Genomic DNA, 27718 nt, shown 5'->3' with positions numbered 1-27718 from the left:
TAAGGTACACCCTAGGAAGCAACACATGCTGGCTCAAGTGGTTGGGTCCCTGTCACTCACATGGGAGACCAGATTGAATTCTGGGCACCCTGCCTTCATCCTGGCCCAGCCTTGGCTGATGCAAGCATTTGGGGAGTGAGCTAGCCGATGGAAGATACCTCTCTGTCTCCCTCTAATAATTTAGGAAATAGATAAATGCATGGAATTCTTTGATGCAAGTGCTAAGTAGAAACACCTATTCTCTCTGCATGCGATTTGTCTTTCTTCCCTCTATGGTTTTACAAAACATGAGGATATAAAACAAAGACAACAGGGGTGGAGGTTTGGAATCCTAGTAACTTCATAGATAACCAAATTACTCAAAAGTGGAATTGCCTGGTTCCTTTTTATGGCCATAAAATATTATCCAACTGATGCAGTAGTCAGAAAGTAGTTTGATTCCATTAATTTTAACTGGTGGGAGTAAAAATAATCACTTTTTAATCATTCAAATCCATAATTCATTCAAGTGTTTTAATTAATTAATTTAAATTTTGGGTCTAGAATATCCTAAGTCTCTCTTTTAATTAGATCTGGCTCAGATCAGATCTACAGTGAGCATGCTTGGGTAGATGGGGTAGATACCAACTTCCAGACACTGAAACAAATACTGTGTGAATACCCTGTCAACATAACGACCTCTACAAATAAACACCTCCATGTCACAGATCAGGGAAATGGGATTCAAAGAGATAAACAATTTACCTGAAGATTTGGATCTGAACCCAAGAAGCTAACTCAGAAGTTTGAACGATCATAATATAGCATTCAAAAAGAACACAACAGGATTCAAGCATAAACAGACATATCTGAGATGCCCTTTTTAAAAGACCATGTTGCATAATTATAACCACAAAAAGCAAACCAGCAGACACTCCTAGGAAATGGATTTGGGATCATTTTCTGACCAGATGCAGAAACACAGGCACATGGTTAAAAGAGGGCAGACTGGATGCGGGAGGCAGCCCGGAGGCTGCGATTCCTGAGTGACACAGGGATCCCGGTTGTGTCTTTCGAGTATGATTTTGTCTCAACAGCCAATGGAGCCTGGCATTTGCAAACACTGGCCTAACCTAGAAGTCTGTGGATTGTAAATTCCTAAAGCTGAATTTAGGCTTGGAAGATACAAGGGCCCTGGCAAGGCAAGCCTTGGCTTCCCAGATCCCAGGGATGCTGCACTTTCTCAAGCTGTGCCTACAACCTTAAACAGCTTTTCTCCCATCTTCTTGGGGCAGTACCTTCCCTTGGTCTCCCTCGAATAATGTTGCCTGCATGTCTGTATGCACCTGCTTCCTTGACAGTGCCTGGGACAGGGACTACCTCCTGCTCCTCAGCCAAAAAGACCATCCATTTTGAATCATGTGGGGTCATGTAACCAGCCAGGAATGACAAAGAGGGTACTGGGCCTTGACAAAAAAACTACTCAGCGGCTGGCATGGTGGCGTAGCAGGTAGAGCTGCCACCTGGGATGCCATATGGGCACCAATTTGTGTCCAGCTGCTCCACTTCCGATCCAGCTCCCTGCTAATGGCCTGAGAAAAGCTGCAAAAGATGGTCCAAATGTTTGGGCCCCTGGGAGAGCAGTGGAAGATGACCCAAGTGCTTGGGCCCCTACACTCACATGGAAGACCCAGATGGAGCTCCTGGCTCCTGGCTTTGGCTTGGCTCAGCCCTGGCCATTGCAGCCATCTGCGGAATAAATCAGTGGATGGAAGATCTGTCTCCCTCTCTCTCTGTAACTCTGACTTTAAATCAATCAATCAATCTTAGGAAGCAAAACAAAACGAAACTGGTACTCACATTTCAGTTCCAGCTTGATGAAATCTGTTTTCCCCAGATTTTCAAGAAACACTCCCCTGGGGGTTAATGTTTTGAAGTAGAAGGAAATGTCAGCACTGGTTTCCCCTTGGAAAGTAGAGAAGTGCAGGTAGGATGACGGGTTTGGAAAAGAGGCGGCATTCCAATAATTCCCTGTAGGAAGAAGTAAACTAGGTCAATGCAATCTGGATCATGCTAGTTACAGAACACATACCCATTTTTATTTTTTTAAAAAAGTTTTCATTTAATGAATGTGTTTTTTTCATAGATACGACTTTAGGAATATAGTGGTTCTTTCCCCCATACCCAGCCTTCCACCCTGACTCCATCCCACCTCCCTCTCCCATCTCCTTCATTATGGTTCATTTTTAGTTTGATTTTATATAGAGAGGACCCACTCCATGTTAAGCATAGACTTCAACAGTTTGCACCCACCCACACACACACAACATATAGAGTACAGTTTGAGAACAAGATTTGCAGTCGATTCTCATAGTACAACTCATTAAGGATGGAGGTTCTACATGGGGAGTAAGTGCACAGTGACTTCTGTTGTTCCTTTAACAATTAACACTCTTATTTATGACATCAGTGGTCACCCGAGGCTCTTGCCATGGCCATACCCATTTTCTGAGTTTAACAAATCTCCACTGGCAATAACCCTTGTTTCCTTTCATCCTGTTCAACACATTACATTAAATCACCACAAACCTAACCTTGACTTTGCAAAAGTTATACATCTGAGTTCATAAAATACTTTATTTATGTATATACATATTTTAAATATTAATATACAAAGTTATAGGAATTAAATATTAATGCTTAAATTTATATAGACTATGTAAAATATTTATTTTATATATAAAATATTTTATTAAAGATTGATAGTTGGGGTTTTGCCTACGGGCAGCCTTGGAGGGACTGACGCTGCTAGTCAGGCAGGTAGACATGAGTGACTGAGTGGGGGTCCCCAAACCTTACTCCAGAGGAGGAGCCAAGGGCCCATACTCTAGCCCAGGGCACCTGGGAGCCACCCAAGTTCACCCACTTTATAGCTTAGCTCAGGTTAATAGATGCTGATAAATGGGAACTCAGCCAAAGCAGTGAGAACGGAGCCTGGCATTAAGATGACCTTGCCTCATTCTAGACTCATTAGAAGTAGCACCATCCTGCTCCTCCTGTGGAAACTACCTCCATGCACTTTGCTGTGCCTACTGTGATTTGCTGATCTGTAATTCTTCACTGCCTCAGTGCGAAAGACCGAGCCCAAACCCGTCTCCACTGGTAACAACACTGAGAGAAAGTACCAGGAGAGGTGACAATTGGAAGAAGCTCCTGGGGTTCCTGTACAGCTGTGCACATGCTACAGGACTGATTGGATCCTGTGCATATGAACTGGTGGCTTTGGTCTGGTACTAGAAGCATCTGGGCTAGACCTCAGGAGGATAAACCGGGAGCTGAGTTTTTGGAATTCTCTCTTTCTTCTCTACCTTGAGCTTGGAGTAACCAGTGCCTCCTTCCCCTTCCCATGCAGGCATTTCAGGAACGTGACAGAAGCCATGTGAGGCGGGGAGTTGGGAGAAGGGCATAGCAGCCAGCGAGGTGGTTTGTCACCTCTCCTGCTCAAGCCCCTCGAGGGGAGGTGCCATCATGGGAGTGTCTCCTCCCTAAACACTTCCTTTCTGGGGACTCCAGGTGAAGCTCTGACCTGTGGGGTTGTTTTATGGGGTGGATGGTGATGAAATGGGCCCAGCTAAGGAGCCTCACTCCTGCTGGAGCTCTGGGGGACACATCCTTGTACCCACTCTCCCAACCCAGTGCTTCACAGAGTAGTCAGTGTACCCAGGAGAGAGGAAGTTCACAGAACAAAATAAAAACACCAAACCTGATCATTCAGATTCCCCTAGGAAGGCAGACCAAGATTTTTATATGAAACCAAGAGTTGGCTCTCAACTGCAGTGGAGAAATTTCTACTTAATGTGCATATTTCTGAATTCATTTACTATCACAGTCAAAGACTAAAATACATGAATCTGTTTTAAAGCAATTACTAAAGCCTTTAGCTTTAATTACAAACTCAAAACATGCTTCTTGAACAATATTTGCTATTTCTTTCATCCGAAGTGCACAATGAATGAACCAAGTTCACTCGATTAGTTTCTATTCACACAGAAATCAGCTTTTCTTTTCTTTTATGCAAATTTCAGATGTATGCTATATTAAATTCAACTACTATGCTTAAATAAAAGTGACTTTCTGTTGGAACTTCTATGCTTAAGGCGTAATTTAAAATTAAACATGCAATTTTCTGTATTTTGCGATATTCAAAGACCTTCTTATTTAATTAATGCTATTGGCTTTGTTCTCAAAGCCATGTTAAAGGATAAGCACATTCAAGTTTTAATGTTTATTTGAGCATTCGGTGAATCATGAGTTAGGAAGCACCAGACCATACGAGGTCAGTGCTTCACTAGGGCCGTAGGGAGACAGGGAAGAAATTCTTTAATTCTTGTTGAAGCAAGACAAAGGCAGTATTTGGTTAATGCGGAAAGTCTTTAGTCAGATTAGTTGGTGGTTTCTGATTGGTTAAGCTTACATTTCCTTTTTTTTTTTTTTTACAAGGAATTGGGTTTTGATTTGTAAGGAATTTGTATATCTCAGCTAAATTGTTGGATATATGGACATAGAGATAATCATAGTATTCCCTTAAACTCCGAAGTTGTCTCAATCTAATGGTCTCCCTATTAACTTTAACTTTTTTTCAAGATTCATTTTATTTATTTGAAAGGCAGAGTTACAGAAAGGTAGAGGTAGGGGTAGGGGAAGGGGTAGGGGTAGGGGGAGAGAGGAGAGGGGAGAGGGGGAGAGATATCTTCCATCTATCTGATTGTTCACTCCCCAATTGGCCACAATGGTCTGGGGCTGGGCCAGGCAAAGGCCAGGAGCCAGGACTTCCATGTGAGTGTCAGGGGCCCAAGCACTTGGGCCATCTTCTCCTGCTCTCCCAGGCACATTAGCAGGGAGATGGATCAGAAGCCGAGCAGCTGAGACTCAAACTGGTGCCTATATATGGGAGGCTAGTGTCACAGGTGGCAGCTTAACTTGGGGCACCACAACACAGCCCTTCCCTATTGATTTTTAACAGGGGATGCATAAACAGTAAGTTGGTTCAAAATCTGCCTGTAAATATCTTCAGGTAAAAGTTGTGAGGAGGTGGTGATGGAAAAAAGACTATTTGTTAGGGGCTCCTGAATTCTTAGTGTAGTTTTAAGCAACAAGAACAAGAATTGCAAAACCATAGCTTTCAGTAGGAGAAAAACAGGCTAGTTTCTTTCTGTGAAGAAAAATATTGTGTGATGCTGGGTAGGAAAATACTGGAAAAGAAGATCTTTAGTATCATTGAACTTGCTGTCATCTCAGGGAGAGGCACCTCCTGGTTCAACATCTGGTCTACCTCATAGTGGCAGGCGATAAGCCTCACCTTGGTCAGCTGAGGAAAATGAAGGACTTTTGTTGGAAAACCTAAATCTTATGAAAAGTTGCAACCCTCTCACCCATCAGGGGTCCTTGAAGCTGGAAAGGGAGAGAGATGAGTCCCTGGAGCCAAAAGGATTGAGCTCATCCTACCTGGGAGAGAGCCCTTTAGCATCCTAAGAGCTTGCACAGATCAAAGTCCCCAACCATTCTTCAACCTTAAGGAAAGCAAGTCTGTCTCTTTAAGCTGTATCCTCAGGACATGAATGTAATTAACATTTTAAAATCTCAATCCAATCAAGTACATTCTTATTTTTCTGGGGTGGTGATGTATTAGCAGAAGGGCAGTTGTCTAAAATGATTTTGGAAAAAGGAAAAGAAAAAGTAAAACATGTCAGTATTTATTTGAGGTCCAGCTCTGGTTATTCAGACAGAATTATCCTGGGAGAAGAGACGGGCAGTTCAATCAGTCATTCTGGTTTGATGAAATATCTCCACAGACCATGATTCCATTTGTTCGAATTCTATGCTCACTAACCAACTTCAATCTAATTTGGTCTCTTGAGTGGACTTAATCACAGGGAAATCATGCCTCCTGCAAATGGTATGTACCAAGAATCTTTCTGGAAATGCCTAGATTATCGCATGACTCCTTGGACTTACCCCAGATCTCTGCATGAGCTTATTAAATCCAGATTCTTGACCAGTAACGGGGAGGACTATCCTCTAGACCTGGCTGGTGGTCATCTACTAAGGAGATCCTGGGGGTGAGCTCACCGGGGCCAGGCAGAGGGTATCAGTGCTCCTGTTTACATTCATTTTTAAAATCTCATCCTTTTAGACACATATTTTTTTTTCTTTGACAGGCAGAGTGGACAGAGAGAGAGAGAGAGAGACAGAGAGAAAGGTCTTCCTTTTGCCGTTGGTTCACCCTCCAATGGCCGCCGCGGTAGCGCGCTGCGGCCGGCGCACCGCGCTGTTCCGATGGCAGGAGCCAGGTGCTTATCCTGGTCTCCCATAGGGTGCAGGGCCCAAGCACTTGGGCCATCCTCCACTGCACTCCCTGGCCACAGCAGAGAGCTGGCCTGGAAGAGGGGCAACCGGGACAGGATCGGTGCCCTGACCGGGACTAGAACCCGGTGTGCCGGCGCCGCAAGGCGGAGGATTAGCCTGTTGAGCCACGGCGCCGGCTAGACACATATTTTAGTGAAACTTTATAATGCATGGTATATAAATCCAGTGGCACATGGGTAGAATTTATAAATAAACACACTTAATGGGGTGTGGACTTAAAGACTTGCACACAGGGGCATAAATGAAAAGTTGGGATGCTTCCACACCAGCCTGGCAGCCTTTGACTGGTCTGCTGTCCAGATGGAATTTTTGGTTATAACAAAACCACTTGAGTGCTGCTGCTAGTACTCATTGTACTTCATAATATAAAAAGTATTCCTATCATTTATATCGCTCTCAACTAATCACAAGATCCATGAAGGATGGGATAAAATTATTCCATCTCTGTAACATTTGGCTTCAGAAAATAGTCAGTATTGAATAAATAATTTAGTCAATGAATAAGTATTTGCTGCTCTCATTTGTGTCCAATTCTACTCCAAACTCAAATTCCTTATGGGCTAAAATGTACTTCATGGTAACCTGGGTATTGAAGAAGCTAAATAAATATAAATAAAAGTTAGTGCTGCTGTAGCACCTACTGATGACTGGACAGCTTCCACTAGCACACTGTAATTTCCCTTATACATGAATTTATTCCTCTTATTCCCTGTAGACTTCATTGACCAATGCCATCCATTTGCAAGACTGATGGTCTCATAACCTGAAAGGTATTGAAATAGCTGCCATTTGCACTTGCTATCAAGGTCAATGCTATGGAAGGTGAAGTGGCATTCTATGAGAATGCCAAGTTGGAAATAAGGGAGTTACTGTACGGCAAGGAAAGAGAGTAGGTGGCAGGGACTGGGCACAGTGGACAGGCGAGGAGGTCAAGGTTGGAAACTGAGAGGGAAAGTATTATGCTAAACAGAAATAAGTCTCTGAGACTGGAAGGAGCAATCACCAGAGGCGGAATGATGAGAGAGGTAGACAGGGCCAGGGACCAAGGTTGGAGCCACAGCAATAATCCTCGGAAGCTGGGCACGATGGCTGGGCTGACCCTGGAATGTCTGCAAGCTTGAACATGACTCCGTTGTGTGAGAAGCTTTGTAAACACATGCTGAGTATGGCCAAGGCTCATCACGCACGGTGAGAGGGACCAGGGAGGCACTTCCAACTAGTGACTGAGAACGGGCTGGAGACAACACAGCGAGTCAACTCTGACTGATGATTATTTGCTGTGGGATTCCCCCTTGAAAATTTCTAAGTGTGTTTTCTGATGGCCAACATTTAATTATCTGTCGAATGTTCATTTCTGACAAGCTATTACATGGACGTGGTTATGAAAGTCTGGTGGTGCTAGAAGGGCTATAGCAAAGAGCAGCTCCCTGTTCCCCACTCCCCTGTCCCCCTTCTAATAGTTTTACCTCTTTAAGGTATACTTCTGTATTTAAAAATTCACCAGTTTGTACCTTTTAGATAACCCTTTATCGACCTTTCTGAATGCTAGGTGAGGATTTAACACGTGTACAAGCCTGCCTCCCTACACTTTTTTTTGACATTCTCCCCAAATAGCCAAACCCAGATTTTCAGTTATAATGGAGTTCAGTATATTTTTAGGGCGATATAAGTATTATTCAGGAATGAGAAAGGTAGTAAAATGTAATTAGTGATGATTTTTTGTATTTTTTTCTCTAGAATCAGTAATATGCACTTTTCTCTTGCTTAATTTTCTATGTATCTGTTACAAATTCTCACTAAACTAACATGACCTCAGAACTCCCTGTAAGTTCTTCCCCAGGTTGAACCTACCAGAGAATCTGGCAGTCACATTGTTGTCCCCTGGAGGTATTTTCCAGACCTGGATGGCTTCAGAACTCCTGCCATGGTTGCCAGGACTTCCTTGGCCACTCTTTAGTGCTATATCCCCAAGTTTCAGGACACCATGACCTCCTCCGCCTCGGTTTATAACCTAATTCCCCTGGAACACATCCTCAGATAACTTCTTGAGAAACGGGTGTTCAAGGTTAACTCGCCAAGTCTTCACTCTTCTGATGCGACATTAGTCTCCCTTCACACTTAACCGCGAAACTCTACAAACGAACTGCTAGGCTGTCAGAGCTGCTGCTGAGACGGCTAATGCTTTCTGATGGCTGTGCCTTGGATGTGACCTTGTATTTTTTTTCCTCTGGAAGCTTTTAGGATCTTTTTTGGTAACTCTTTCAATTGAAACTTTATATGATTGCCTAGGTATGGATTTTTTTTACGCCCAGAATCAGGTCTGGAATTTCAATAATTCTTTGACCGCTCTCAAATACTTACTAATTATAGATTTATCTTTATTTCTATTTTTCTCTTGCTTATTTTCCATCTCATTCTTTTTTTTTTTTTTTTTTTTTTGTATTCTCCTTCCTTGGACATCTCCTTAGTTTTATTTTCAACACTGCCATCATGTCTTTTTTTTTTTTTTTTTTTTTTTGACAGGCAGAGTGGATAGTGAGAGAGAGAGACAGAGAGAAAGGTCTTCCTTTTTGCCATTGGTTCACCCTCCAGTGGCCGCCATGGCCGGCGCATCGCGCTGATCCGAAGCCAGGAGCCAGGTGCTTTTTCCTGGTCTCCCATGCAGGTGGAGGGCCCAAGGACTTCGGCCATCCTCCACTGCCTTCCTGGGCCACAGCAGAGAGCTGGCCTGGAAGAGGGGCAACTGGGATAGAATCTGGTGCCCCGACCGGGACTAGGACTCGGTGTGCTGGCGCCGCAAGGTGGAGGATTAGCCTGTTAAGCCATGGCACCGGCCATGTCTTAATTTTATCTACCATATTTTTATTTCTTGTTTTCGGATAGTCCTATTTTTTCTTTTTTTTTTTTTTTAAAATTTATTTATTTTTTGACAGGCAGAGTGGATAGTGAGAGAGAGACAGAGAGAAAGGTCTTCCTTTTTGCCGTTGGTTCACCCTCCAATGGCCACTGCGGCCGGCTCATCGTGCTGATCCGAAGCCAGGAGCCAGGTGCTTCTCCTGGTCTCCCATGCTGGTACAGGGCCCAAGCACTTGGGCCATCCTCCACTGCCTTCCCGGGCCATAGCAGAGAGCTGGCCTGGAAGAGGGGCAACCGGGATAGAATCCGGCGCCCCAACTGGGACTAGAACCCGGTGTGCCGGCGCTGCAAGGCGGAGGATTAGCCTGTTAAGCCATGGCGCCGGCCCCTATTTTTTCTTTTTAAATAACACTCTGTTTTAGTGTTTTGGGTGCAACATCTCTTATCTCTCTGATAATGTGAATTTAATTTTCACAAGTTTTCCTCTTCCTCCCACATTGTCTGTTGCTCCTGAGATCCCCTGTGCCCATGACTGTTTGTGTAGACTCCTTCTTCGGAGAGGTTTGTGACATCACAATGCATGCCTGGTACTCATCATGAACTAGAAGGTGCACTGTGATGCCTGGTGGTGTGTGTGTGTGTGTGTGTCTGCATGGTTGCTGATGACTGGACTTCCCTACAATACAAAGGTTGCCCAAATTTCAGTGTTTGGCTTGGTTTACAGATCATTTAATTTCCAGAGACAAGAATGCCCCGGCTTCCTCATGAGGATGCATGTCTGGTGGCCCATCTTTTGGGAGCTGAGAGGAGGGACCTTAAGCGGAGGGTTCATCCTTGTGAAGATTTGCACTTCTTAACTCTGTGTTGCGCCCCATTTTCTTTGGTGTCCTGTGTCTGGAGGGTGCATCTCCTGCCCTCTGCTTGGGTAGAGTAGGATTGCCCCCTGCAGGGCCAGACAAGGGAGCTGAGGATCTGACTGCCCCTCACCCAGACTTCTAACAGCTCCTGCAGTTCTGAGCCTCACCCCCAGCTGCATGCATGTGGCAGAGTGCTGAGCAATAACACTATTATCATCATTATTATTATATTATCATTAACTGCTATAGATCAGTACCGAATGGATGGCTTTAGATATCACTTGAAGTCATTCTAAGGAAAGACTCGACTGCTCAGCAGGAAAGGATGGAAAAGGAGCCTTCTTTCCTTAAATGACAGAACAGAATACAAGCTCTGAGTCTATTTCTGAGGCTGCTTGACCACCAGAGCTCTTCGTGGGAGCAGCAAGACTCGCCCAGTTGGCTTGAGAGCTAAGCTCATGATGGCAACGTCTTTAATCTGCCGGCCCATCACTGGTTCATCCTTTTTCTTCTGCTCCCTACTGTGTGATTCCTGTTCCTTCAGCTCCTCACTGATATTTAAAAATAATTCCATTCAGGAAACACAAATGGGAATTATTGTTGAGCCTTGGTAAAGTGGTAGATGGTTTTCGAGAGTGGCCATCAAATAAAATTCTGAAAATCTAACGAAAGGAGTGACTGGAAGCTAAGAAGGTAGAGTTACACGAACTACAGGAATCATTGCCTTTGAACAGGTCATTATCCCAGCTGCCTGTACAGCAGCCTGAGTGAAAGACAGGCATGAGGGAAAGCTGAGCCTCAACCCTGCTGTCTTCCTCCTCCACCAAATGGGGGAGCAGTAGTTAGGAAAGGGGAGGAGACAGCGGGTGGTGGGGTTTTCACTGGACTAAGAAGAGGACCATATGAGGGTGTTCTAAGCTGTGGTTTGGTGAGGAGTGTGGCTCCTGAGGTGGCTCTGGCTGTCAAAAAGGTCTTATCCATTCTCTCGCTCTTTTCCTTAGGCCACCAATGGGCTTGGAGCTGGCATAGCACTGAGAAGCACATCTATAGCTTGTGCTTTAAATGATAAGCACTTTCCAATGTAGACACCAGCTTTGAAGAGACTGATTACACTGGACATTATTAGTGATCCAAAGGTTAAAATTTAAGTCCTATGCAATCAGAATTCCACTGTTTATTAGGGGCTGGTGGTATTTCTATCAATAAGCCAGATGGCTTCATTTGCATGCAGATTTCAGTTTATTTGTAGAGGTTTCCTTACGCATAGAACCAAATTACTTCTTTAATCAAACCTTTTTGAACATTCAGGTTAGGTTTGAGTTGCTTTGTTTGGTGTTAAGGCTCATTTTTCTGGGCAAGCTGAACTCAAAATGAAGAGCTGCATGTTTAGATACTGTCCTTAGATTTCAGTTGGCTGCTCTCAGCAAGCCTTTTCCACTATTGCAACCTCAAGGATAATTATTACAAACTTCAGGGAGGAGCCAGCCATATAAATATTTCAACCTGCGTGTCTCTCTGGGAGTTGCTTCCTTATTATAGAATGGGGACTGTGTGTGAACAAAAAGAATATGATGGTGAAACCCTGGAAGTTTTGGTGCTTAGACAGTTTCTTGCACTGGCGTGAGCCCATGGATAGCCTGGTTCTGGAGGAGTGTGAGTAAACTGGTGTGCAAATTAATCGTGGAGGCTAACACATATTGAATCTGTTAATGGTATATATAATTGATACCGAAGGGGGTAATTTTACTTTACTTTGAGTGCTTGGAACAGTTGTGTGTGTTTGCATGTTTGCATGATGGGGAACAAGTCTATCTTTTTTTCTAAAGCTCTTCTGGCCATCCACATTAGGTCCCTAATTCCTCAAGCTTTCTTTATTGAGTCTGTCATGAGCAGTTCCAGGTTCCTTATAATTCGAATAACACCAGAAGTGGAGAAATGAAGAGCTAGGTAGAATGAAAACTTTGGGGCTCCCTGTTCTTCACTCAAATTTCTCTTTCAGGAAAGCCCTGAAGCTTTCTAGGTGACGGATTCTCAAAAAGAAGAATGAATAAGACGGATTCTCATGCTGCAGCAAAAATGAGATTGAAGGGAGGTGTGGAAGGTGTATTTGATTTAGCAAAAACCCAAACCACAAACACCCACTATGTCATATTTCTTGCATGTGGAGGCTGTAGAACAAATCTATGTCCACTCTATACAGGTCGATATTAAACATATTTCACAAATACTGTACTACTCTGAGGTTGCCACGGGAGGGCCATTCTGGGGACTGCTTGGCTTTTAATGCTCCAGCGACCCAGGAATGAATAGTTCTACTTTTCTCTCTTTTCCTGAGTAATTTCACCCATATCATAATTTCTAGCAGGTTAGTGATTTCCAAATTTATGCATATAATTATATCTCTACCATTAAAGTTTTAATATGTATTTCTTGCTTGACAGCTACCTAATAGGTCATTGAAACTCTAAATGTCTGAAAGTGGACGTATTTTCCTTCCAAATTAATTCTACCTGCAGCGTTCTCCAGTACTCTCCATTTCAGAAGGTAAAGTTTTCCCATCCTAAAGCCAGAAACTTGGAAGACATCTGTCAGTCTCCAGTCTACCCTCACAGCCTGATAACAGCACTTCCTACACATGCTGCAGAGTGTCCCTTGCTCTCTGTTAGCCTCCCTTGTCTTGGCCCAGGCCTGTTCTCATGGCCAGGTGCCACAGCAGGCTCCTAACATGGTTCTGCTTCCCCTTAAACCCGTCCTACACAAAGACAACAGAGGAACCTATCTAAAATGTAACTCTGCACGTTTCACCTTCCTGCACAAACCTCCAGTGCTTCTAAAGAGCCTGAAGAATACATTGCTAGATTCTGGGCATGGCACAGGAAGCCCAGGTTTGCTTTCCAAACCAGTCTCCTTTCCTTCATACTGCTTGCCTCCTGGTGGCTGCTCCTGCGACTGCAGCTACCACTATGGATTCCATGTCTTTATTTGCATTACTTCATGTTTTGGATTATTCTTTTCTTCCCCTTTTTCTCCTTCATTATCTTAACTCACACATTTCATTTGGCCTGATTCCTAAACATTTTTAAAGGTTTATTTATTATTTTTATTTATAAAAGAGAGGGAGAGAGGGAGGGGGAGCGGAAGGGGGAAGGGAAGGGCGAGGGGGAGAGGGAGGGGAGAAGAAGTGGAAGGGGAGGAGGAAGGAGTGGGGTGAGGCAGAAGGGGTGGGGGAGGGGATGGGTAGGGAGTAGGGTGAGAGAGGGGGAGGGGGAGAGGGTGGGGGGGAGAGGGAGAGGGAGAGGGAGAGAGAGAGGGAGAGGGAGAGGGAGAGGGAAAAAATATCTTCCATCCATTGCTTCACTTCCCCAAAGCCTGCAATAGCTAGGGCTGAGCCTGACCAAAGCCAGCAGCCAGAAATTATATCTGGGTCTCCCATGTGGGTGGCAGGGACCCAAATACTTGAGTTGTCATCTGCTACCTCTTAGGGTGTGCATTAGCAGGAAGCTGGGTCACAAGTAGAGTCGGACTTGAACCCAGGACTCCGATCAAGGATTCAGGTCTCCCAGACAGCAGCTTAACCTGCTGTGCCACACCATCCACCTCTCCTGCTCATTATTTAAGAATTAGTTCATGCACTACCACCTCCGGAGAGCTCTTCTGACCCCTCTGTGGGCCGGGGGTGGTACTCTTTCCCTAGCACATCTTGAATTTATCACTGTAGTCAACTTACTGCAATGTTATAATTAGCTTCATAGGTTCCTCTCCTTTGCTAGGCTGCAAATTTCAGAGAGCAGAAATAGTTTTTTTCATCTTCTATCAATGATGTCTATCTTGACACACAGATATTCAATATGTGCTTTTGAAGATGTGAAAAAATGTGTCTTAAAATCATTGGGATGTTTGCTAATCCCACTACCCATTATTATTCACTGACATGAGCATTTACAAAGCCTACCTTAGATGGCTGCAGGGTTGAAGAGTTATTAACAGGGTTCTGCCCAAAGTTTTCCTATGTTTGGCATTATGTTGACTTTTAGGCATTTTCAACACTTCCCTTCTCTGAGATCTGGCTGTCATCACCGCCCCAGGGTCCCCTGCCTGGACCAACAATGGCAGGCAACTGCCAACCCGTGCACATCACTTCTTCTTTACTATGTCTCCCTGTGGATCTGCTTCCTCTGATCCCTTTCTCTCTTCATATCATTGCATTTCATAGCCTAATGTCATTAAGTCTCACTTTATTGCCAGCCCTGTTGTAATGAAGAATGGTCATAGCTGACTTTAAAGACTGCGATGCACTTAGGCACCCTCAGCTGCCATGCACAGAAGGAAGGCTGCAACGGGAGGCAGCCTTTATGTATTGATAGACTACAAAACTGCCAGAGCCCCACATCCAAAGAACAACAGACTTTATATCAAATCCATTAGGTGAGCAAGCTGTGGAAAAAGCCACCCATTGTAGCAGAATGACACATGGGAAAATCAGAAAGTGCTCTACACTCAGGGTAATGGATTGATATGCTCCATACAATTATGTTACACAAATCAAAGTTTCCTTTTCGTGCTCTTTTCATTACAGGAAATAAAGATCCACGGATCCTCCTGGTAGCTACTGTTGTTTTCCTGTTGGAGACAGTAACCTGATCCCCTGTCTCAGAGGGGCACCAGGAAAGCAGGATTCTACCCATTGGGGCAAAGTGTACAAGCAGAAGAAATGGATGCAACCTTCCAAAACCTCTGTTTTTTCATTTGTAAATTGAAAAAAAAATCATTCCTTCTCTACTCAGTTGTAATTATTTTAAAAATATTAATTAATGAATTACACTTACTCAAAAGGCAGAGAGACAGAGACAGATAAACAGGCGAAGAGAGAGCTCTCGTCTGCTGGTTTGCTTCACAAGTGCCCACAACAGCCTGGGCTGGGCCAGGCTAAACACAGAAGCCTGGAATTCAATCATGGTCTCCCACAAGGCTGTCAAGGATCCAACCATTTGAGCTGTTACTGATGCTTTCTAGGGTACACATTAGCAGGAAGCTAGAATCAGAAGCAAGAGCCCAGGAGTTGAACCCAGACCTCTGATATGGGATGTGGGCATCCTAAGGGGCGACTTAACTGCTGAGCCAAATGCCCACCCCTGCTGTAATGATTTAAAGGAAAACCATCACTCAGAAGCATTTGAAAATATAAAATAACTATTAAAAAGATAAAAAGCCTGTATTTATTCACAATAACAGAAAAATAACAAAGACTTCTATGAATGCCGGGGTGAGGGAGTGGATCTGGAACTTTGCTTATGTGCTTCAGTTTCTTTACAAATCACATATCCTTTGGAAGCAGAGAATACTGTCAAAAGAGTGCCTGAAAACAAATTCCACAGGGCTGCTTAGTGAAAATAGTTTATGATAGAAAAACAAATAGTGCAGCAAGATGGAAGCAGATCAGGATAAAAAGCACACACTGAGGACTGGATTCCATTTTGCTTTTGTTCTCCTTTGTTGCTGCTTCTGCCCTGTGATACAGAGCACCCTGGGGGTAAAGATGGAAAAAATGGAGTTCAAGGTGACTATAAAGAAGGTACACTGGTCTGTGGTTATGCACAACTAGTTTCAATTACTGAGACTGTACATGACTGAAGAGTCTTCAGACTTTGTGCTACATGACTAAAGCAGATACAAGGCAGATTACATGACAGCCAGTAAGTTGACATAGATCAGTTTCAGTTTCATGGGATGCTGAGAATTTGTACAGGGACAGACAGATGGCGTGTGTGGCAACTGGTTGTGGGACTGTCTTGAATAAGGAGCAGCGTGCTCACCAGAAGTTACCGCTTGAGGATGGCGTCCAGGGTGCAGCAGACCCGGGAACCTGTGCAAACTGCTCTGAGGGTCTGCGTGGGCCATCACGCAGCTTTCCCTGCATAAGGAGGTCCCGCAGACCCAATGGTAGAATCTCACTTCGTGTTTCCCGAGCATGATGTGGTATAAAAGTACACGTCTGGATAATGAACTATCAAATAAATTATTACAATGAAATTTGGGATGGCCGATTTCTGATTAGACTCACAATTCCCGCTTTGACATTTCAATGTATAAAATGGAGTTTTGGTCTCTTTGTCTTGCTTTTGAGGTTACTGAGAGCAATGGGGAAGATTGCATGTTCAGAATTGAGCTGCTGGAGCATCCCAATATGTTCAAAAGTGAATTTAGATGATAACAAAAAGCGAAAGCTAAAGTTCCAACTGCCACAGCATGGTGCTGTAGGTTATGCTAATTTGCAACTGAGTAGATGGTGGCATAATCTGGGTTTTGAAAGCAATTATTTCCAACAGTCTGGCAGCTGCCCAGAGCACAGCAGCTTTGAAACATGTTGCATTCTGACCTTTTCCTGGGCTAGGGGCTCCAGAGAAAGAACGAGGGCTTTAAAATTCAGATGGGAAGGTGCACAAACAAAGCGCCGAATAGATTCTGATGGAACCAATCTCACATTTCACCTCTGCAAAACTTTATGGGAAGTTTATGGGGATTTATTGTTTCTAGAACAGAAGGACATTTACCTACAGATGCAGGGGAATAAATTTCAAGTACATTTAGTATTGGAGAATGGTCGCTTTATTGCTGATTTCAATCCACTTGACTTTCTCCTTAATCTTTCACCTTCCATCTCAAGTAGAATACCATGTGTGCATGCATGCACGCACACACACACACACACACACCTCTGGTTTGGTGCTTCAGTAGCCTTGGTGACTTGTAAAACTTTTAAAGAGTTTTTAAAAGCAAAAAAAGAAAATAATGGAAACAAATAATAAATAAATAAATATATATGTACATATATATTTTTTGACAGGCAGAGTGGACAGTGAGAGAGAGAGACAGAGAGAAAGGCCTTCCTTTGCCGTTGGTTCACCCTCCAATGGCTGCCGCGGCCGGCGCACTGCGGCTGGCACACCGTGCTGATCCGAAGCCAGGAGCCAGGTGCTTCGCCTGGTCTCCCGTGTGGGCACAGGGCCCAAGAACTTGGGCCATCCTCCACTGCACTCCCGGGCCACAGCAGAGAGCTGGCCTGGAAGAGGGACAACTGGGACAGAATCCAGCGCCCTGACCGGGACTAGAACCCAGTGTGCCGGCGCCACAGGCAGAAGATTAGCCTATTGAGCTGTGGCTCCGGCCAATATATATTGTTATCATATATATTTGAATATAAATTTATTTAAATAAAAATATAATCAACGTGGCATAAATCATGAAAGAGACCCATATAAATTGTTAGTTGTATGTGGTTATCGGCAAACACTTTTTATAATAAAATGTGTATCATGCCTTCATTTTTGTGAAGCAGTAACATGCATATGTATTTGTTTGATATATATGTAACATGCACACATGCATAAAACATAACACATGTGTGTATGTGTGTGAGTGTGTACGCATTTGTTTAAACACACGGTAAAGGACAAAAGTCTAGAAGAATCCACATCAAATGTTAATCCTGGTGAACTTTGTGAGTAGCAATGGGTGGAGGGTTTACATCGGGAAGGAACTACGTGGCTTCTTTTGTTTTCATTCTCCCCTAAAGTAGAAAGAAGAAAAGAGAAAAGAGAGAGGAAGGAGAGGGAGATGGAGAAACTTCAGGAAGGCCTCAAGAAAAGGAGTTTTGGGGTTGGTCTTGAACAGAGCATGACAGAGAGCTATGGAGCATCGGAACATGAGACAGGGATCTTTGATGCTCTTGGCGAGGTATAAACAAAGGCTAGACGTTTTTTTCATTATTTTGGATACTGGACTATGATTTTGATGAGACAGTCCACCCTGAGACTATGAAAATGGGCTTAAAGGAGGCCTCAACTTTTATGGTGGGATTGTAGGATATGCGTTCACCCTGAACTCATTCTGAAGCTACTGGGCAGAAAGGGACATTCTTACACTTGAAAGAACAGGTTCCTGTGGCCACACCGTTCACACCAGAGGCTGGAACTCAACTATGGCATTCCTAAACCATAAACTGCCCTTGCCTACAAACAAGCAGCCAATGATATTATAAAGCTCTCTTTGTACAAGGAATTCTCACTGGCCACAAGCAAACCTTTCTTCACCAACATTTCCTTAAGATTCTGGACTTCATAGACTTACTAATAGTAGTTAAAATCTATCCAGCCCTTCCCATGTTCTAAGCACTTTTATCTCAGTTAATCCTCCCCTCCCTTGAAGTGCTATTATCCCCACTTTTCATTTGAGGAAACTGAGTCACAAAAAGGTTATTGTGTAGGAGAAAGGTACCCTAACCCACTGTTGGTGGAAATGTAAAGTGGTACAGCCACTGTGGAGGATAGTATGGAGATATCTCAGAAATCTGAATAGAGACCTACCATATGACCCAGCCATCCCACTTCTGGTAATTTAACCAAAGGAAATGAAATCAGCATATGGAAGACTGACCTGTACCCCCAAGTTCACTTCAGCTCAATTTACAATAGCTAAGATACAGAATCAACTCAGATATCAACTGAAGACTGGATAAAGAAATTCTGGTATATATACACTATGGAATACTACACAGCAGTGAAAAAAAGAAGTCCTGTCATTTGCAAGAAAATGGATGCAACTGGAAACCATTATACTCAGTAAAATAAGCCAGTCACAAAAAGACAAATACCATATGGTCTCTCTGATCTATGGTAACTAATATAGTACATAAAATGTAATCTATAGGAGCAAAACTGACACCTTGAGATGTGATGACTTTGAACATCTATTGTCCTGACTGTTGAGGAACAATGTTTTTCTTGTTTGTTTCTGTTTTTTTCCTTTTTCTTCTTACTATTCATCAAACTCTCTACTTAGTGTTGGGTTAATCTTATGTGTATAAAATTAACTGAAAACTGGACTTTGTACAAAATAAGAATGGGACAAGGAGAGGGAGGAGGAAGAAGAGTGGGATTATGGGAGGGAAGGAGATGGGGGGAAGAATCACCACGTCCCCAAATTTGTATATATTAAATACATGGAATTTGTATTCCTTAAATAAAATTTTAAAATAGAAAAAAAAGGTTAGTTTGAACACTTAGATTTTCATTTTAAGCTTAGGTTTCATGGCTGTAACAGCAGGGCTCTTTCCATAAAAAATGCTGCTGTCATTCCTTTCTTTTTTTAATTTATTTGACAGAGTTAGTGAGAGAGGGACAGAGAGAAAGGTCTTCTTTCCTTTGGTTCAACCCCCAAATGGCTGCTACGGCCAGAGCTACACCGATCTGAAGCCAGGAGCCAGGTGCTTCTTCCTGGTCTCCCATGAGGGTGCAGGGGCCCAAGCACCTGGGACATCCTCCACTGCCCTCCCGGGCCACAGCAGAGAGCTGGCCTGGAAGAGGAGCAACCGGGACTGGAATCCAGAGCCCATATGGGATGCCAGCACCGCAGGCGGAGGATTAACCAAGTGAGCCATGGTGAAGGCCCCCTCATTCCTTTTTTTAAGCAACTCTCCACCCTTCCCCTTCCCCATCCTTGTCTATTAGAAAACACTCTTATGGCACTGATGGCCAAGGCACATTGGAAACTGGTGCTGCTGTAGCATTCTGAGCCTTGTATTCCGGGCATTCCTGGTGCCAAAAGAGCACCTGAAAATGGTAATTGATCCTTCTATTCAAATTTCAGTTCATGGAAATTCAGAAGAGTTTTCTGAAAGGCGCAGGAATCCTGGGGAGAAGACAGTCACCATGCTGTGTCTCATACCTTCACTAAGAACCTACCATATGTCATGCACAGCCCTGGCCTTCATAGACGTTATGGCATCCAATGATCTCCTAGCTCTGACTCTGCTTTTGATTTCATCCTACTCTGCTTGCTCTTTTGCTCTCTGGACCACAGGCACCCTAGTATTCTTTCCGTTCCTCAAAGTCTCAAGCTTGTTCTGGCCTCAGGACCTGCTCCTTCTGCCTAGAATGACACCCATAGACTGCATGGTCAACTTTACACAGTAAGAGCCAAGGCCAGCTACTCAGAGAAGAAATTCTGAAGTCACTCTCAGTCACACATCAATTTCATTTTTGTTTGATGTATTTTCAAGTTTATTTATACATTTATTCATACACAAATAAGTTTATTTATACATTATTTATACATGGCTTATTTATTTTGAACTAGCCTGTACCCTGCACATGTCTAATCACTTTGCTTCTTTCCTCACTGTTTCTGACACCTAGACTCACTAGATATTGTTGAGTGAATGAAATCTACCACCTTGGGTCCACCCATGTGGGAGCTGTGCATCATGCAATCTAGCAGGAAAGGAAGATGTCTAAAGGTTAATTTCCACAGAGATAGAGTTGCTGGTTGACCAGTTGCTCCTTGTTGTTGTATCGTTAATATTTAATACAGTTTGGAAGAAGTAGCTTAAAAATGAGCTCATGTGGTAAAACACTCAAGATATTGTTATGAATTTTTATTTCAAACTCTCTGATATACCTTCCCAAAAGCACCTGCTTATTTTTTCAAATGACATCAAGCTGAGTTTAAATCATACATCTTCTGGTTGCATGTGACACACTGAGAGGGGCTTAGCGGCGCTTAGGTAGAGTGTAACTGCTAGAGAGGCCAGTTGTTCTGAACTGGTTGGGATGGTTCAGCTGCCTAATGCCCTCGACTCATAAAAAGTTTCTGAAAATGTGCAATTGAGCACAACGTGTTCAATCCAGGTTTCCATGGATCGTGTGACAAGATTTTAATTTTCCCATATGAATCAAGGTCATGCTGCAATATCTCATGAAGACATTTTATCATGATCAACCATTGATCTGTAGTTTGCAACTCTGCTCTGAATTCTTGGAGCATGGATTTGGCTAGGAGATGGCATTCTCCAGCTTTGTTATCACCAAGTAGCTTCATATTAAAGGAAGGTCAGGCATTGGACCAGATTGGTCCTCAGTTGGCTAAGCATTACTTTAGTCCTATTAAGATCTTGACCTCTTCCAGAAGGGCACCCTTTTATCTACTGAGGACAGGGTGTTGGTATGGTGTGTGCCTCGGTGTCCAGTGAGGATAAGTCCTTGGCGGTTTGGCTTGCCTTCTGAGCACTGGCTGTCCTACGAAGGGAGAACCTCCCCCTAGAGTCTGAGAACGTGAGAAATGCTGTTTGTTTTCTATGCTCTTCTGCCTCTCACAGCCCTCATTCCCTTGATGTGCCTCCAGCTTCACCTGTCTCTAGGCTGCTGTCACCTATTTATCAACCAAACCTTCCTAGGAGGGTGGCAGGTAGTGAATTAATGAATACTTGCTCCTATTTTAAAAATTATTTTAGTGAGGGTTTCTTGAAGATTGAAATGCCTTTAAGATTCAAATTATGGTATGGTATGGTATAATAAGGTATGATTTTGAGTATCAACAGAGAGTGGGGGTGACTATATCAATATCTATGGTCTATGTTTATTTTTAAAAGGTTTGGTTAGCATGTAATATATGCACTTATAGAGGGTACCATGCAACGTTTTAACACATGCATTTGGTACCCCTTGTGCAACCTTGTTCTATTTCACCTCCCTGCATCCTTCCTAGCCTCTAGTAATTACTATTCTAAGTTCAGATGGACTTTTTAAAAAAACTACTATAGATGAAAGGGAACATGTGGCGTTTGTCATTCTGTGTCTGGTTTGTTTCATTTGGCATAACAGTCTTCACTTCTATCCATTTTGCGGCAAATGTCAAGATTTCATTCTTGCGTATGGCTAAATAATACCCAAATTATCTGTATAGACACAGTCCCTATATATTCCTATAATAATTATCTGGTAGTAACCTTTCAGCCACGGTTTCCATTTCACTACCAGCATACACAGATCCATGTAGAAAAATGTTCAGTTTAGGAATCTTGATAAACGAGGAGACGAGGTTAGGATAACATAGTGGAACATAAATTGTTGCCATTTCTCCCCTAATGGAAATCAGATAATCCTGAAGTTTCCCTGTGACAATGAATTTGGACATTGATATTTTCAAGTGGAAAAGAGGGTCAATTTTTATCCTCGAGGAAAATGAAGGATACATTGAAAAGTGCTTAATAAAAATAACAGTGCAAAAACAACTCACTGCTTCCTATGAAAAAAGGTTAAACTATTTCGTGACTTTTCCTTTTAATACTAGATTTCAAACTATCTTTCTTTGAAGAAAATGCACGGGAAATTTGCTCCCGCTCTGCTTCGCACGCTTGAAGTACTATCAGGCATTCCGCTGTGTATTAATCAGAAAGTCGGAGCAGGAAGGGGGCACAGCTTCACGGAAATCATTGGGAAGTGGAGAGACCAGGCTTGATTAGTCTTCGCGAAGCATAGCAGTTGTGCTAAGGATTATTCACCATGAGTCAACACGTAGGCTTTCCTGTGGATTATGTCTCCCAGGTGGTGCTCTTTTCTGCACATTTCAGTCTGATACTCTACTCTTTTGCGAAATCAATGGCTCGCACACTTTGGTGAGCATTAGCATCATTTGCAGGGCTTGCTAAAGTGTAGCTCGCTGAGCCCCAGCCCAGCTATTTCGGATCACTCTGTCCTGAGCCCAAGAATCTCACCTTTCCAACGCGCGTCCCAGCTGTTCTCGATGCAGGTGATCTATTCCACGGACGCTTTGCAAACTCAGTTTTGGAGTCCCTCTGGGATCGCTTACGAGCAGCCTGGCTAATTGTGGAAGCTGCGTTACTTCGCACTTTGTGAAGGGTAAACATGACATTCGTTCTTGTTCCTGGTGCAGCCAGATCAGAGGCTTCCCAGAGACACGCGCAGCGTCTGCCAAGGCTTCGCGCCTCGCTCCCCATTTAGGTTTGGATGAGCAGGAAGGGCTTGGCGAACCCCGCAGACACTGAGCCCAGCCGGCTCAGGGGCTTTGATGTGGAAGGACACGGCCGCCTCCGCCAGCAGAGGCAGCACCGTGGAGGCCAAACTGGCTTCTCCCTGGTCTTGCCTGGGGAGTGAGACCTTGGGCTTAGTCCATGGTCTGGGAGGGAGGGCATTCAGAGGCTTGGCCCGCAGCCTTTATCCTTGATTTCTCTGCCTATCTACCCAAGCTCGGGGCGCAGTATCGTTGGTTCTCTTCTTGCCACGGTAGCCTTGGTCCAGCTCAGTGGTGGCAACCTCAGACCCCTTTCTACATCCTTCCATTCCTCAGGGCCCCGCCGTGCCACTCTGCTCTTTTGTCTGTGGATGGGTATTCTCTCTCAGTGGGATCTCTGTTTTCCATTTAGTAATCCCATCCATGCCTCCAGCACAGACTTCCAACCCGACTTCTAGAGCTGGGCCCAGATGCCCCAGGGCCTGCCCAGTGGATCAGGCTGCGGAGGTTGTAACAGAGCAACACCAAACACGGTATCCCCAGGCTGGCTTCTCTCGGTGGCATCCTAGTTCACATTATAATGCTGTAGGGTCTAGTCTGAGCCATACCTCGCATGCTTATCTAAAATCAGGCCCCAACCTGGGGATTGCAGCTCAAATGTCACTCAGGTCCTGGCCTGTTCTCTTTCCCCTTGCTCTCATCTCTCTGGCTCTACTCCTGCCCTTCCAGGTCATGGTCCACACAGCCACCTGCAGGGCTCTCTAAGCACAGACCCAGTGAGCTCCACCACCTACAAATCTTGTGGGCAGACTCACTGCTCTCCCCATCTGCAAGAGACATTTTATTTTCATCTTCGTTTGTAAGCAAAGTGATGATATCGGACAATAGCCAATATTTATCAGCAGTTTTCTGTGTGTCATTCGCTGTGCTAGGCAGTCACGCGTTTGTTTCATACTCAGCCAACTCCCCCATAAGGTGCTGTTGTTATTATTCCCCCCTGGCAGCTGAGGTGGCTGGGACGTAGAGGGATTCCTTCGCACACTCAAGTTTCACCAGAGAAAGTCTACCTGAATCCAAACTCTGCACTTTCAATCATTTCCCTCCACAACCAGTTTCTGTGTAATTAAAATAATCTTACTGAAAGTATTTTTCTACACACATTTCCAGTGACTGTCTCCAGATGGAGAATGGGAGCTACTGATGGGCATCAGGCAGCCCACCTGCATTCTTTCACCCAGTTGTCGAGCTGATCAGTTGGGTCAGGTGAGCTTGTCTCTGCATCACCTGTGAAATCCAGGTATGGACACGAGGGCAGATCCCAGGGCCCAGGGTTCCTGACATCTCACTTTTCCTTTTATGCTGGAAGTCTTTCAAATGTATTGGCTGTTAAAGGCCACATGACGTTGGAACTCTTCCCACTGTATATAGTTTGGTTAGTTTTTTTTTTTTTATTCACTAAGTATGTTCCATAGAATACTGATTCTTGGGAGATGCCAATGGTTAGCGTATCAACAAAGGTGTTTGTAGTCACTTACTTATGAGAAATGCTAGATTGAAGAATGTTAACCAAGTGTCTCTTCAGCAAGACCCAGGGTGCCTAGTGATTCTCTGAAAGCAGCAGACCATGGGTGTTGGTGTGCACACTTGACCACAGGCCTTTTAAACTTCGGCTTCCCCTTTTTCTTCTTTTCCTAACGGAGCTCTAAGATATCCCAGTCTGGAAAATGCTTCATCAAAAAAGCTACCCAGCATTGCCGTTCATACACACTCAGTCTTTGTATTTGAAGCATGTAGACTGTGCTACTTATTTTTTTTTTTAATCCAAACACCATGTATGTTATTAATGAGTGTCACCGTGTTTTATTCTATTTAGAAAGCATGATAACTGGAACAAATTGCTGGGTTTAAGAAGATGTGGAGTATTATCAATTAACCTGTTTATCTGTGCTGTCAGGAGGTGGACACATGAAACGGAGCTTGATTTTTTAAAAATTGATACTGTGAGTCTTTCTTCTTTGCGACCCTCTTTGCATATCTAATAAATCATTCACAGGCTCTTGAACAAGCTCTTTCATCAGCAGGGACCGCATCTGCTTTCTGTTGTTCTCTTCTCCCTGTGTTAATCAAAGCACACAGGGAAGTAGCAGCCCCAGCATTGCCAGTTGATGCCTTCTTGAGAAATTGGAGGTACATCAAGAGAACATAGCTGGGCATACTTGCAGGGAAGAATTTTTAAACCACAGTGAAATGTTCTGAAAGTTCTTTTCTTGCGACTGTTGGATTCGGGGCTGGGCGGTGAGACCTCACTGCCTCGTGAGAGCAGGGGTCACTGGCTCACTCCGTGTGCACTCAGCCTTCTCTTGAGCTCCAACATGTTCTTGATTTGCAGTCTCTGTGGGGACCACCTGCCTGTGCTTTCAGCCATCCAAGCCAAATGCAAAGCACAATGAGTTTTCCTATTTTTTTTTTCAGGGAGGCTGTAGCGCTCTCCTGGCTCGTTGCCTTCTTGGAACTGTGCCATTCGTTAAGATGGAAACACCTGATGCATTCTCCTTTGTGGATTGATGCTGTCTGTGTTCACCAAGCTAAATAGAAAATAAGGACATTCTATTCCTGTCAAACCCAATACAGCATCTGCTTTCATTGGTCAGTATTTAAGCAAATGTCGTGTGAGAATTAGGAAAACCATTTTCCCAAGGAAGTTAAGCTGAGCGGGTGGGTCCAGAGCAGAGCCCGTGCAAGTTTACTGTGTTTTCCTTATGCACGTACTATTTTCAGTTAAATATTAGCAAACTAAGACTCCCAGGCCATGATGGAATTATTAACATGTCTGTATCCATCTGCATCTTTTATTTATTTTCTTTATTTGAAAGGCAGAGAAACAGCAAGAGATGGATGAAAGACAGAAACTTCCCATCTGCCGGCTCACCCCAAAATCCCAACAATGGTTGGGGCTGGGCAGAAGCCAGGGGCTGGGAACTCCATCCAGGCTTCCCATGTGGGTGTCAAGGACCCAAGCAGTTATCACCTGCTCCTCACAGGGTGTGCATCAGCATAAATCCAGAATCAGGAGCTGGAGCTAGAACTTGAACCCAGACACTCTAATGTGGGAGGTGTGCATCCAAAGTTGTGTCTTAACTGCCTTGTTTCTTTTGAATTTGTGGTAGGATCTCAGCAAATTACCTTCTTCCTGATAAATGCAAATACTTCATTTTTATGTCTCTGGAACCTGAGGGCAATTGTCTGATCTGGATCCCAGGCCTTTAAGCCTAGTCTTTTACTTCTACTGTGTCCATAATGTATCACCTCCCCACCAGTGAGCTCAGACTTTCTCCTTTGCTTGTAGTGTCTCAGATCCATGGAGATGTTCGGTGGAAACAATTCAAAGTGAGATGCAACAGACATGCCAACAAATGGGATGTGTTAAAGATGTGTTAAAATCATTTAAGGTGAAACTATAAAAACAGTGGAGAATGAACCCTTTCCAACTTTGTTTCTTTCTTTTTTTTAATATAAATGTTTCCTTAGAAGAGAAAGCACTTCTATTTTTTATTTATTCAATCTAAAGAAAATTTTTTTACACATCCTGCTTTTGTTTTGTATGTATTACCTTCTCTGAACCACATATGCAAAATTACATAACTTCATCCTCAATTCATTGCTTGTCAATTTTGAGAACTAGGGCAACATTCCAAAGAGAAATTATGGAAAAGTAATATTCCATTTTTAATTAAAGGGGCAATCGTTTGGCCCAGTGGTTAAGACCCTGGTTTAGATGCCTATGTCCTACTTTGGAGTGCTTTGGTTCAATTCCTGGCACTGGCTCCTGCTGTCAGCTCTGCCAGTGTGGATCCTGCGAGGAAGTAGTGATGACCCAGGTGCTGGGGTCCTGCCCCTCATGTGGGAGACCTGGATGGATTTTCTTGCTCTCAACTTTGGCCTGGCTTAACCTCAGCCCTTGAGGACATTTTGAACTAAACCAGTGAAAGAGAAATTTCTGTCTCTAAATAAATGAATAATAAGAATGTGTTTTGACAAGTAAAAATTATATATACTTACATAATTGTATATATATAAGTACACTTATATAATTTTTATACATACATAATTTTTACTTATCAAAACAAATACTTATGATTGTACCTATATACATTTATGTGCATATATGTAATTGTGCACATATAATTGTATGTATACACCTATGTGTATATATGTACACACGTGTGTATTGTGGAATGCTAATTCAGGCTATTTAACATATGCATTAGTTCACATACTTTTTTAGAGAAAACTTAAAATTTTCCCTCAGCCAGTTTTATATAGATAACATTTCATTGTTAACTAAAGTCACTCTGCTGTACAGTGTATCTCTTGAACTTATTCCTCTTGTCTAGCTGAATTTTTTTTATCTTTTTATTTAAGAATTTATTATTATTTTATATTATTTTATTTGGAAGTCAGAGTTACAGCAAGAGGGAGATAAAGGGAGAGAGAGGGAGAGAGAGATCCTCCATTTGCTGGTTCACTCCCCAAATGGCAGCAGTGGCCAGAGCTGGAACAGGCTGAAGCCAGGAGCCAAGAGCTTCCTTCGGGTCTCCCACGTTGGTGCAGGGGCCCAACAACTTGAACCACCTTCCACTGCTTTCCTAGGTACATTAGCAGGGAACTGGATCCTAAGTGGAGCAGCCGGGACTTGAAGTGGCACCCATATGGGATGCCAACACTTCTGACAGTACTTTAACCCACTGAACCATAGCGCTGGCCCCAATTTTGTGTCTTTTGACTAAAATCTC

At 43.5% G+C, this 27718-nt stretch overlaps 1 protein-coding gene across 1 annotated transcript in view; it reads right to left on the bottom strand.

Annotated features, from left to right (window-relative positions):
• CNTNAP2 (contactin associated protein 2) overlaps positions 1-27718 on the bottom strand; it is a 1725059-nt gene that overhangs the window by 277830 nt on the left and 1419511 nt on the right. The window contains exon 16 of the mRNA XM_062195064.1: positions 1840-2010. Within this exon, the coding sequence (XP_062051048.1) occupies positions 1840-2010 (171 nt within the window). The remainder of the gene's footprint in view (positions 1-1839; positions 2011-27718) is intronic.

This window comes from Lepus europaeus, chromosome 1 (genome assembly GCF_033115175.1).
Source record: "Lepus europaeus isolate LE1 chromosome 1, mLepTim1.pri, whole genome shotgun sequence".
Taxonomy (NCBI): Eukaryota; Metazoa; Chordata; class Mammalia; order Lagomorpha; family Leporidae; genus Lepus; species Lepus europaeus.
Note: the sequence above shows the minus strand (reverse complement) of the source record. Positions and strands in the feature narration are given on the sequence as shown.